Source organism: Strongylocentrotus purpuratus, unplaced genomic scaffold (assembly GCF_000002235.5).
Source record: "Strongylocentrotus purpuratus isolate Spur 01 unplaced genomic scaffold, Spur_5.0 spur5_scaffold_13, whole genome shotgun sequence".
Classification (NCBI taxonomy): Eukaryota; Metazoa; Echinodermata; class Echinoidea; order Camarodonta; family Strongylocentrotidae; genus Strongylocentrotus; species Strongylocentrotus purpuratus.
Window position 1 is genome coordinate 8,589,774 of NW_022145598.1, and position 13,225 is coordinate 8,602,998.

Consider the following 13,225-nt stretch of genomic DNA (forward strand, 5'->3'; position numbering starts at 1 on the left):
ACTGAAAGTGCTTAGCAGTGAACCTCAACTCCATTTCATTTCTCATCCCTCAATTGTAACTTCATTAAACACTTAACCCTCATGATCTGCATACTTCCATTACATTCTATATCATGACAACCTTTAGGATAGTGCCAGAAGAAAAGAAAGTAATATTGAATACGTTGAACAAAATTGCTTTTACCTGATCAAAGAGTAGCCTGAGCTGACGTTCCGACTCTCCGACCCACTTGCTGAGACAGTCGGCTCCTTTCCTCATGAAGAAAGCGACCCTCTTATCGCCCTGCTTGCACTCGTTGGCCAGCGCCCTTGCCACGAGGGTCTTGCCCGTCCCAGGGGGGCCGTGGAACAGCACCCCTCGGGGCGGGGCGATCTTGAAGCGCTCAAAGACCTCTGGGTAGAGGAGGGGGAAGACGACCATCTCCTTCAGAGCCTGGACGTGTGAGCCTAAACCACCAACAGTGTCAAAGGTCACCTGGAAGATAAATTTATTAAAAAAAACATTTATTTATTTATTTCCAATCTTTTGTCAGGGTAGCTCATTCACAAATAAGTAGTGGTCTTCTATGGGGCCTGAATAAACATGAGCATATTTACATCAGAAAGCATAACATTTATTCCTAACAGTCAAAATAAAATTCCAAAGTATGGAAATAAAATATAAAAGAAACATGGTATGACAGAAAAGATAACTTCTTGAAAGCTGTAAGGGAAACACTCTCATCTCCTTAGAATTTGGACGTGAGAGCCTAAAACCACCACCATCATCAAATGCAACTTAACAAAGAAAATTAAAAACAAAAGTTCATCTTTGCTGTGTAGTTTAACTTATCGAAAAATTTCCTTAATGGCATCGTTTAACAACGTTAAATCTGAGTTGCACGGCCCTACGTGTTATCAGTGTCTGTGATATGGTGTAATATTGAAGCCCTAAACAAACTTGCCCTTCAAAATGATCAAGAAGTGACCGGTTTTACCATACTCATTTTCCCCAATAGGCTGTAGTGTTATGAAAACTGTTAAGAAAACAATTTTTACATTTTGATTTCCAATCATAAATATCTTGATAATCAGACAGGCGATCGGCTTGTAAATTTCATGGGGTTCCTGACTGACCTAAAGGTTTATAATTATCATTGCAGCATGAGCTAAATCCAGGATTTTGTTTAGAATCTGAGCGGATATACCCAATCTCTTTAAGGTTGTTTCGGATTAGAATTAAAGTGTTTGTTCCAGGGTAAAAGTTATGATAACAGCTATGGTAGGATCAACCTAAGAGCAATTGCCCCCCAAGCATGTGTCATGGAACCATGAAAAGAACTTACCGATGAATCAATATTCATAGGATCTACATCAGCCAGGCTACCCCCTATTCTCTGTCTGTCCTTGATGACTCCACCAGACATATCGTCCTTAGTCAAGTTCATTGGAAGACACCTACAGGGGAAGAAAAAAAAAAAGGTTGAAAGAGATCACATTAATATCGACCACATTGCACCGAGTGAATACTTTAACCCTTTAGCAACTTAACCGCCCAAAACTGCCCTTCCTTTTACTCATTGAACCGCCCGTTCGTTTTCAACGCGCTGTAGTATCTTTTTATTGGGGTGTACCGTGATAATGTTATTTGTGCGTAATCCTTACGGGTCTGCTGTATAAATAGTGGTCAATTGCACAATTAAGATGAAAATCTACAATTAAATTCACACCGGAGTATAATGCATTGGGTCGTTCCCACACTAGCACATGTGTCAATTCAAGTGTCTGGAATTTGCAAAGTATGGCATATTCTTCTTTGTGTCCCAATGTAGATTTTTTATGTACTAGTTAATGATCTACAAATTTTCTGTTCAAACCAATTTTTGAAGAAAAAAACCCTTGATAACTTGGCACCTATTCTGTTGATCAGAACTAAAATGTTGTCCTCAGAAATTACTTTCAGACAGCGATTCTGAACAGGATCATCACATCAACAGAATAGTAGTGCAACAATACAAATACAGACTAGATGGAACTTTGACTGCACGCAATCGAAAATGATGCCTCCGTCAAAGAGCAATTTTACAAACCAAAACAGAAGCAATTTTTAAAACTCAAGTTTGATTGTAATCCATAACAGGTTCTCACGATATTGTGATTACAAGCTACTTCTCATATACAAGTATGACCGTTTGATCTTTGACCTCGTGACCCTAAAATCTAATCAGTTCATTGGCTTTGCAAGATATACATGTCCTAAGTTTGATTGTAATCCATCCGTCAGTTCTAATGAGAATGCGTTCACAAGCTATTTTTGCATGCATAATGAGCCTCATGACCTTTGACCTTGTGACCCTAAAATCTAATCAGTTCATTAGCTCTGCAAGTTACATACATGACTAAAGTTTGGCAGGAATCCATCAATCAGTTCTTGAGATAACGTGATCACGAGAACAGGACGTACAGGTAACCCGAAAACATAAAAAAGAAGGAATGGTTAGCAGCTATGCTCCAAGAGTTGGAGTGGAACTTCTCAGAAAAAGTTTAAAGTTATGACTGAAGGAAATTACACAGGATGGTTGGGTGATTAATTAATTAATCTGAAGATCATTTTACCTGTTTCTGGCTCTCATCATGCTCTTGTTCTTCCTGCGTTCAAACCTTCTCTCGTCATCAGAGCCTTCCGAGCTGGTCGATGAGAGATCACGGGCACCATGGTGTGTCCTGAAAGACCAATGCAATACAAATTAATAGGGATCTGTCACTAACCATAATTTTTCTCTATATCTTTGATGTCTTCTTTACCCACTGAAGCCAAAATCAGAATTGATAGTGCCCTTCCCGAGGGTCCCCCCCCCCCCCCCACTGCCATGTTTCTGGGTCAAGACGTACCAATGTGGGTACAGCTCTTTGTCTAAGGATGCATAATGGGAGAAAAACATTGAACCAAGGACCTCTTGTACTACAGAAAGAGCCTTCACTGAAATACCAGTGCTCCAATTCCTTGCATACTGCTAACCCCATATTTAAAATGATATATTTAAATACTACTTCTGTCCAGAAATGCAAGTATATTTCAAAATTGCATTTTAGACTTGTATATAGACTAGATGACCAACTCAAAGGCAGCGGTTTGTAACCTGGAGGTCCCAGCTTTGAAACTAAGTCAAAAGAGGTGTCCTTTGGTTTAGCAGTAGTCTTCAAGTACCAAGTACTGTCAGGACTTCAAACCCTAGGTCTACTGATTGTTCATGTGCAATATACACACTCGCTTTTACGAAGCATGCAGGCAACAAAAACAACTAAAAAATTGGCCCTACCTTCGTTTTAGCCTGGGGCTATGTACTGGGGTGAGGTGCTTCTTATGCTTGAAGTGACGTCGTCTCAGAGGGGAATGCGGGTTGATGAAATCCTCATATTTCTGCTGGCGTTTCCTCATGGGTTCTGTGTTTAAAAAAAAAGAGATATATGCAAGTTTTTTTCTGAATCACAGAAATAAACACTCATGCAGTTTTTACTTTTAAAATCTGTCCCAATTTTTATGATGTTACATGCCATACTTAGAATATTAAGGCATTTGAAGAGCCATGCTTTTCAGGGAACATTTTTATCTGATGTTCTTCCACACTTGTATAATACAATGATAACGCTCACAAATTATTTTTCACCTCTTCTCAGAACTCAACTTTCTCTTTAAGTAAAAATGTTACTTAGCATTTGGCTTAGCTTAGTAAAATTAGATATTAGTGATAGTAACAGTGACTCTGACTCTGATGGATAAGACACTGATTAGGATGATTAACTGTGCAATAAAGCAGGATAAGAATCATTGGACAATGTGTTTAGAAATTACTGTGTTTTTGTTGGGTGACAACTTTATCTAAGCTTAAAATACTCATATTTCTTACTCTAGTATGGAATTGAATACAGGCCCTGATTTTTACAGCATCACACAAAATATTTAGAAGTATTTCCCTGCTCTACTTACCCGACATTGGAGCTGAATAGCGATCAGTGATTTGACGATGCTGACGAAGGGAATACTGGGGCTGTGGCTCCTCTCCCTCTTCTTCTGTTTATGATAAAAACATAAAGTTAAGGGTTTGGTTATAACAGTACAAAATCATGTTTGACCTGTTGTGGCATGATTTACGCGCTTGGAGATATCCATTTCAATTAAGTTTACAATGCAAAAAGTTGGTCTCTCTCTCTCTCTCTCTGTTTTACTATTTCTCGGTTTCTGTATGTCTCTCCCTCAGTCTCCTCTCTGTCTGCCTGTCTCATTGTGTCTCTCACTCTTGCTCTGTATATCTCTTTCCATTTCTGTCTCTACTTGATATCTCTCTCTCTCGCCCCCCCCCCCTCATCTATCTCTCTCAATCTAAGAAATGCACCCACCTTCATCTTCTTCTTCATCATCATCCTCCTCTTCGGAATCGTCATCCGACTCCTCCTCCTCATCACCACTCCCTTTCTCTTGTCTCCTCTTTAGTTTCTCTTCCTCCTTCTCCTGCTGCCTACGTTGTCTTTCCTCCCTCTCTTGCTGTCTTTCCAACTTCTTCGCTATCTGCCTGTTCTTGATACGCGAGTACATGTCAGTGCCGGGCTCACTCTGTCAAACCAGAAAAAGAGTCATCATAATAATAATAATCATAATAATAATAATCATAATAATAATAATAATCATAATAATTATAACAATTATAGATCACATTTATAATGCACCTTATTCTTTGTTTCCAGGCGCAGTATATATCATTACCCCGGTCATCAGATTCAGGCTTACCCACACACAATATATGTACATTCTCCCCTCCCTGGGGAGCATAATAACTTAATTTCATTTGAACATTATTACATTTATCACATATCTTTCACAAAGAAACAAGAATAGTGAAATTAAAAAATGATGGCGGTTTTGTACATTTTCATTTGGACTTGGCTGTTCATGATACATGAGTAAATTTCAACACACGCAAAACTTTGATTAAACTTGAGATAAATGATCGATATTTACATTTTCTACATCTTCTTCTTCCTCCTCATCCTCGTCCTCATCTTCCTCCTCCTCCTCCTCTTCATCATCATTAGTTTCTTCTTTCCTAGGTGGTCTCAGGGGCTTCTTCCGGCGTACTATCACCTCCTCCGGGCTTGGGTTCGCACCTCCAGCCAACATCATTTCAGCTGTACAAGAGGGAAAAAAAATGAATATCAGTTGTTTTTTAACAGATGAGCTTGAAAACGAATCGGACATTTTGGAGTCAGCTGAAATGTGGTGTACAATATGAAGCCTGAAAAGGCTTGAAATGGGGATGTGTCTTCGCCTGAATTCAGGCTATGGCCGGAAAAGTCGCTTCTCTGACACTATAACAATTTTTGAAAGTACATTAACTGTTCTTTAATTGTTTATGGTATTTAGGCAGTAGTAACATGACAAGTTTAAATAACTTAACTACAGATTATCTAACTTTTGACAACATATATATTGTCAATTTGTGTAATTCATGTGCAATTCAGTCGGAAACTGCCATTCATAAAAGATGCAATGAAATACTATTCATATATCTATCCAAAATGCTACTCCAAAATAAAATGGCTGGATGGGGAGACAAAAACACAGAGATCATTGCAGACATTGAACACTTTCTGTGGTACATGTATAGGCAAAAACGATCAAGTGAATATCTGCTTACTCAGGAGGTTCTGATTCATGGTGCTGTAAATCTGTTTCCTCGGTCGTCGACTACGGCGTATACCATCCTCATCGTCCTCCTCTTCGATCACCTCCACGTGGCTATCCTTGGTGAGACTACGGAACTCCCTGGATCGACTCAACGCAAACTCCTTCTGGTTCTTGGGCGTCAGCTTGGATGACGTGGAGGGGGCCTGGTTGCTGGGCACGGTCGAGTCGGGGCTGCTCTTGTCTTTGCCCTTGGTCCGCTGCTCAGGGGTCGGAGGGGAAGCCCCTGAACTGTGATAGCTAGGAGATGGGAATTTAAAAAATTCTTCTTCATTTTCTCATTCTTTGAAATGACCCTTATCGTTCTCTGATTACGATATGTATAATGATAGCGAGGTGAAATATATTGATCGCATGGTTCCCGTTTTGAGTCCTGCCGCGGCACCAATGTCCTTTGGCAAGACATTAATCTACATTTGCTATACTCCACCCAGGTGAGGTAAATGGGTACCTGGGAGGAAGAAATTCCTTGTATGCTCGAGCACCTTTTCATGGTAGCTCGGCTAAAGCCGGGGTAATGATATGATTGCAGGGCCCTCGTGGAGAACAGTATTGATACTGATGAGGCTACCCTGGGTAAACAAGACATATTATTATTATTATTATTATTATTATAAGAAGCAGGTTTACAAGTAGGCCGACTTATAACTGTATCTCACATGTATGCCAATATATAAATGTACAGGATAGTTTGGTTTAGACAAGTGAATCCTTTCTTCCTTTAGTAATTGTCCTGAAAATGACGTCTTTGGAGTTGTGTACGCAAGAAAAGTATCAAAATGTGGAACTCCTTCCTCCTTGTTTAAAAAAAGTAAAGATAGGTTCCTGGGATTCAATTTTACTTGAGCTAATTACAGAATGTGGATATGCTTAGGATGTGTTCAAGCGATTTTTTGAAGCTAGAATCACAAACATGAATCACAAACGCTGTTACAAAACACGGTTACTGCGGGAGATCGTTCGAGCGATTTTCCATCAATGCTGATTCTCGCTCATTTCAAGCCCAACCACTGCGTATGACATGGGGGAATTTGACCAAGAAAGTATAGGTCAACTTCGGCAAGCGCTTTCTGAGTTTGTTTACGGTCGACTGTCTGCAAAACTGGATGCAGGCCACGATAATGACGTCATAGAATCATGATTGAGATCTCTGTTTCTTTCAAGCGATTTTTAGCGACCTCGATTTTGCAGAACCATGTTACAAAACGCATCTTTTTTTTCCAGCGTTTCATGTTTGCTTTTTGAAACACGTTTAGTTTTACGACCAACAAAAATCGCTTCAACCGTCTTTGAAAACTGTGTTTCTAGGGTGAAAAAGTGTCGCTTGAACGCACCCTTAGACCTTAGGTAGGTAGTTACTTTTCAGCATATGTTGGATCAAAGTTGTTTCTTACCTTCTTCTGGTCATGCCTCTGTATCCTGAACTCTCTTCTGAGTTCCCTCCTGATGCTCTCATCGAAACGATTCTTTGTCTCTTGCTCCTAGGAGTGTTGTCATCCCCGCTTGATAACATATTGTCCTGTCATGAAGGAGAGAGATAGTTAATACATTAGTTCTTCCTCACAGTTCATCGTTCCATCAGGGGGGCGGGGGGTGTATCACAAAGATTCTAAGTCAAACTTCACCTAAGTTGGACTTAAAAATTATGGAAAGCCATTTGTAGCCTTAAAATAAAATATATTCAAAAGCGAAAATTCAGGTATTTCAGACTTTTTATAAAAATTCCACAAGACCATGAAATCTCCTTGATTATAGAAAATATGAATGATCAATTTGGATCAACATTGCATGCCTTTTAAAATAAATTTTTACAAAATATTTTCATAGATGCCAACGGCTTTCCATAATTGTTAAGTACAACTTAGAGATAAGTTCAACTTAGGATCTTTGTGAAACACCATCTTGTCTTTGCATCAGGTAAGGTTGTTGGGTTACCCAAAATTTTGTGAAAACATACCCCCATATTAATAAAAGGTCTGGTGCTCAATCATTATTAACTGCATCAAATAAAGTTGATCTGTGCAGATGTAGATTATTATTCTGATTATAACATTTTTAATGCAAAGTATATTTTTTGCCATAATTTAATTGAGGTTATCAGAAATATCAGAAAAAACTTTGGGCATCCTATCTGGCACTTCATGTACAAGTCGTTCGTAAAGTCATACGTAACTTTACGAACAACTTTATGAAACATTCCCCAGACCTCTTGGGGAATATGGAGGCATGTTTCCTCAAAAGTTTGACTTACTCTAGATTTGTTGTGCTGCTTCCTGACACAAATTAATACATTTTCAACTGCTTCCTCTAACTTTTTTGTGTGTGCTTTTTTGTTAACAAAATGTTGTTATAACAAATTAAACATTAAAGTACTAGGACAAATCATTGGTAAATAAATGTCTGCGCAAAACTGATTGCGTTTGACTTAGATCTGCACATGCACCAGTAGGGTGTTTGATCGCGCACTCAGTTTTGTGTGCTAAAATCCTTCCCATAGAGATTGCACACATCCCTATTCAGGCCATGTTCATTGCAAAATTGGTCAATGTTTTTATTACCAAAATGAGATTCAAACCAATACTGCTCGTTATCCTGAAGGTGATACTCAATAAGTGAAGTGTCATATGAAAGAGCAGGTTTTTCTCAATATTCCCCAGAGGGGCTCACCCCCAAAATTCTAAAAATATCCTGATCAAAACAGCAATTTAAACATTGTTTCCATGGTAACTCAGAGATTTACAAATTTCATGAAGAGAGCCCCCGAGGGATAAGTAGGGCCAGCTTTAAGGATCCATGCGCTTATCTTTTCTCTAGTCCCAAGGGATCACAAGCAGTTGCAGTTTGAAAATACCCGTAATCCACGCTTTGCATATCGTGCCGTGCAGTGCACCTTTTTTGAGCAAAAATTATAACTCTGCGTGTACCGCTTTTTCGTCCATTCTGACCAAAATGCTATGAAAATTGACTAGATTTGGCGGGGGGGGGGGGGGGTGTATCTTTTAATAGAAACATCAGTGAGTCTTGAAATTTGAAATGTGTAGTTCTGAGTAAATGTAGGGTGTCTGAACGATTTTTCAATTTTCAATTTGGGATCGTTTTTCACCATTTTTGTTTGATATTTGAATTAAAAATGTAATCAGAATAATACATTTCAAATTTCAAGTCTCACCGATGTTTCTATCAAAAGATACAGCCCCTCCAAAACGCAGCAATATTTATAGGATTTTGATCAGAATCGATGAAGACGACGTACATGCAGAGCTATGTTGTTTTGCTAAATTTAGCCAACAGCTGTATCGCGCGATATGCAAGCGTATGCATAGCGTACGCATGTCATGCGCAACTTGCAGCTTGAGCCACTCTGTCTCCGCGATATGTGCCATTGACTAGTATGGCTAGCCGTTCGCGCCATAAAACCTGGAAGTGAATACACGTTATCGTCAATGGCAATATCGCAGAGACAACGTGCACGTTGTCTCCGCGATATTGCCATTTACTATAACGTGTATTCACTTCCGGGGTTTATGGCGCGAACGGCTATCCATACTTTCATTCACTATACGCGCAGATGTTACGCGATGTAACCATGGTTTGGACTGAGCGGAGCTCACGCCTCCCTAATTAGCTGATTCCAAAAATGTGGGAAGGGTATTTTTAAACTGTTGGGGCGAGTGATCTCTTGGGGGTAGCGAAAAAATAAGTGCATACATATTTTCCTTACGTCATGCCGGACATAAGCCCGGGGGGCGCAGCTCAGGAAAGTGGCAAATTTTGGAGCTAGGATGCAAACAACATTTAAATCGCTGTTTTGACCAAGATATTTTTAGAATTTCGGGGGTGCGCCCCTTTGGGGAATATGGAGAAAAACCTGCTCTTTCATATGACACCTCATTTATTGAGTTTCACCTAAAGGATCACAAGCCCTAAAGGTTTGAATTTCAATTTTTTTTCATAAAATCATTGACCAATTTTCATGGTCGCGCAATGCACGTAGACTGCATAGGGATGCGTGCAATCTCTATGGGAAGTATTTTAGCACACAACATTGGGTGCGCGATCAGACACCCTAGTAAATGTTTTTTCCAAATATCCAACCATAATAATGATGACAAACGATCCAAAAGGGAAAATTGAAAGATCGTCCAGACACCCTACCCTAGCACCAGTCCAGTGTTGATTCAGTTTTATTTAGACCTAGATCTAGAGGTCTAGAGTCTAGTGACAATTAACATTGTTCTTCCTAACATAAAATAAAAGAAAACATTATTTTTACAATAGAATATGGCCCCTGACCTTGTTCTGTTTATTGTTTTTAAATTAATTGACTCTGACTCTTTGAGATTTTAATTTTTATCTGTCACTTGTCATCATCACATCAGGACATCACATTCAGTCACTCACAATCACCATGTCCATGATCAGATCATATTCAGTCAACTAGACTATCTGATCTGAATAGAATTTCAGCAAAGAGAAAGTACTTAACTACCATACCATTGGTCACTCTTTTTCTCTAACTCTTCCACAATATCAGCAACATGAAAGGCAGACATACAACAAACACTTTATTCAATAATCGCTTGCCGCGCCAAAACAGCTGCACTTCCGATGTCTGCCCCAAAGAAACACACTGGTAAAGCGCACACACCTTGCCTCCGAGTTTTTGTGTTGCGGTGCACGGGCAGACATTCTCCTCATAAATATTATCGAACGGTGCTCCGCTTACGGCAGCCTGCATAGAAACAGTGCCTGGGCGCCCCGCCACAGAAACCCCATAGAACACACACAATACGCTCACATACATTAGGCTCGCAAGAGAAACGATTTCACGCAAAGGAATACAATTTTCCTCACCTCTGCATCACTTCTTGAAAATCTCTTGGCATTTCTGGAACGGAGAGAAAGAATTTCTCCTCCTGGACTAGTATCCACGTCGCCCCCGTGCCGGGTTTTCACCATTTTGGTTACTTTAGCGCCGTTCTACTCGCGTTGAGTGCACAATTCCGAGTTTACACGATAACCTTTCACCGCGCGCACGCCAGTTCACCGAGAGTTCAATCGGCTGCTAAAGACTTGCGCTTAGACAGAAAAAAAGTTCATTTACATATGATTAAATCTACTTATAAAATCATATAATATTGACTATGAATATGAAAAATTATAAACATATAACATGGGTCATTATAATCAAGAGAAATTTTAGTCTAAATCTATATTTACCCGTTTGTGTATAAAGGAGTAAGCGGCTTGATATTTGTGAACTATGGGGTGAGGCAAAACCGTGATGGCGCGAAAGACGAATATGAGTTCGCGCCATTCCATGTTTTCAATAAATTTAGCTATTTTAAAGTCAATTAAAAGAAATGTTTCCATCCAATGTATGAGAATAACTTGTTTTCATTCTGTAAAACTTCAAAGTATGCGATTTTGAGCTATTTCCACGGAGTTTTACAAGTTTCAAAAGTGGCTGTGCAACCAGATGATGTGTTTGTTATGGTCGCGATCAGCTGTGCTACTTTGCATATAACATTACACAACCAAAGAGGGGCAGCCAATCAAAATCCAGCTATCATTGAACTTATAAAATCTCACATAACGTAAACTAAGAAATCAAGCATTCATGCCATAAATAATTGGTCTGAACATTAAAACAAATCAAATCAATTACTTGTTGTAACTATTTTTAGGTATTTCACTCATGGATATATAGGCCTTTTAACGTGTGGTGTATTTTGCCACTGAATATACGCTGTTGCTCATAAAGTTGGATTTTTTTTAAAACCCCAATTTATGGAAATTTTTTGACGATTTATTCCTAATAGATCCAGATATAGTATACATTCTCAGATTGTATTGAATAATAATTTGCTAGTGTTTGTTTTGCGTGACTGCTAAAGCATGTGTATGCTAATATGCTTATCAACTAGGGGACCTACACCCTTAAGTCATGAGTGACAGTATGATGCGGAGGATTAATGCCCCACAAAAGGGCACGCACATCGACACGGTTTTGATCCTGGGGCCTCACAGTTACGAGGCCATTGCTTTGCCACTGAACCATGACTGCAGGCGCGGATCCAGGGGGCCGAGCGGGGCCTTGCCCCCCCCCCCCCCGGCCCCCCCCCCCCCCCGCCAAAAAAAAAAAGGAGATAGAAAGAGAGAAGGAAAAGGGGAAAAAAGAAGAGGAAGAAGAAAAGAAAAGAGGGAAGAAGGAGATCGGAGGGGGGGGGGGGCAAAAGGACTTGCCTCCAAGGCTGTTGCCTCCCCTCCCCCCCCCCCCCCCATCAGAAAAATAAAAGAGAAGATAAAGGGAAGGAAAAAAGAGGAAGAAGGAACAGAAAAGAAGGGGGATATCAGTTGCAATGTTCCCGCCAACAAGTTGTGGATCGGGGGGGGGGAGGCCCTTGCCCCCCCCCCCCCCCCGTCCCCGCTAAAAAAAAAAAGAGAGAGAACGGAAGGAAAATGAAAAGAGGAGAGCTAAAAGGGAACAAAAAAGCCGGAAGAAGAAAAGAAAAGGGAGAAAAGAAGGGGAGATCAGATGCGGTTAAGGCCCGCCAACAATGTGTGGAGCGGGCCGGTGGGGGCCAAAATGACCTTGCCCCTCCCCCCCCCCCCAGCAAACCTAAAAGAGAGAGAAGGAAGGGAAGGGAAAGTTAAAGAGGAGAGAGAGGCAAAGAAGAAAAAAAAGAGATTGAAAAAAGGTAAGGGATATCAGTTGCAATTTTCTCGCCAACAACCTGTAGCCGGGTGGGGGCCACTGGCGTACTGATAGGGGAGGGGGGGGGGGGCTTTGGGGGAAATAAAATTCAAACGTGGTTTATTTCTAATTCCATAATGGTGGTTTACAAATAATGCTGAAATGACATAATTTTCCGAGATTTTTCCTCACTTTTAAGTAAATTGTACTTTTCTATGCGTTTGTTGGAAAATGACAAATTCCTAAATTTACAGACAGGCAAGAAAATGCTTCTTGAGATGCCTTCATGTCAGGGCCCGCGGAACTACGGGGATCGGGATCCTCGACAGGATCCTCGAACCCCCCCCCCCTCCCCCACATACTTTGTTTGAAAAAGTATATCAAAGAGAAATAGAAAGAAAGAGAGCAAAAAAGAAAAAAATAGTTAACTGCCAGTGTCACATTATAATGAGGTATAAAAATATGCTCATCTGATCATGATTAAATGCCAAAAACCCCAAGGGCTCTGCCCCCTGGATTCCACCGAGGGTCTTAAGGCGGGCCCTTAGATGCTCATCTGACGGTAATTTAATGCCTAAAACCCCTAAGCTCCTGGGGGCTCCGCCCCTGGACATAATTAGTGACCTACCAGTGCCACAAAATTAATAAGGTATCGAAATATGCTCATCTGACCGTAATAAAATGCCTAATTAAATTCCCTTGACAATCCGGTGGCTCTGCCCCCTGGATTTCACCTAGGGCCCAAAGTCAGGCACCTGGATGCTAATCTGACGGTAATTTAATGCTTAAAACCCCTGAGCTTCTGGAGT

At 40.3% G+C, this 13,225-nt stretch overlaps 1 protein-coding gene across 2 annotated transcripts in view; it reads right to left on the reverse strand.

Annotated features, from left to right (window-relative positions):
• Positions 1-10,760, reverse strand: part of LOC585573 (ATPase family AAA domain-containing protein 2) — a 30,355-nt gene extending 19,595 nt beyond the window's left edge. The window contains exons 1-10 of one of the 2 annotated variants that reach the window (XM_030982840.1): positions 10,574-10,760; positions 7,114-7,238; positions 5,673-5,959; positions 4,997-5,163; positions 4,378-4,591; positions 3,968-4,048; positions 3,300-3,423; positions 2,596-2,703; positions 1,326-1,437; positions 185-475 (exon numbers count right to left, since the gene is read on the reverse strand). In XM_030982840.1, the coding sequence (XP_030838700.1) occupies positions 185-475; positions 1,326-1,437; positions 2,596-2,703; positions 3,300-3,423; positions 3,968-4,048; positions 4,378-4,591; positions 4,997-5,163; positions 5,673-5,959; positions 7,114-7,238; positions 10,574-10,678 (1,614 nt within the window). In that variant the 5' untranslated portion in view covers positions 10,679-10,760. Of the gene's footprint in view, positions 1-184; positions 476-1,325; positions 1,438-2,595; positions 2,704-3,299; positions 3,424-3,967; positions 4,052-4,377; positions 4,592-4,996; positions 5,164-5,672; positions 5,960-7,113; positions 7,239-10,573 lie in introns of both variants that reach the window. The other variant, XM_030982839.1, reaches the window with a different exon arrangement.
• Between the last annotated feature and the right edge of the window lie 2,465 nt (positions 10,761-13,225).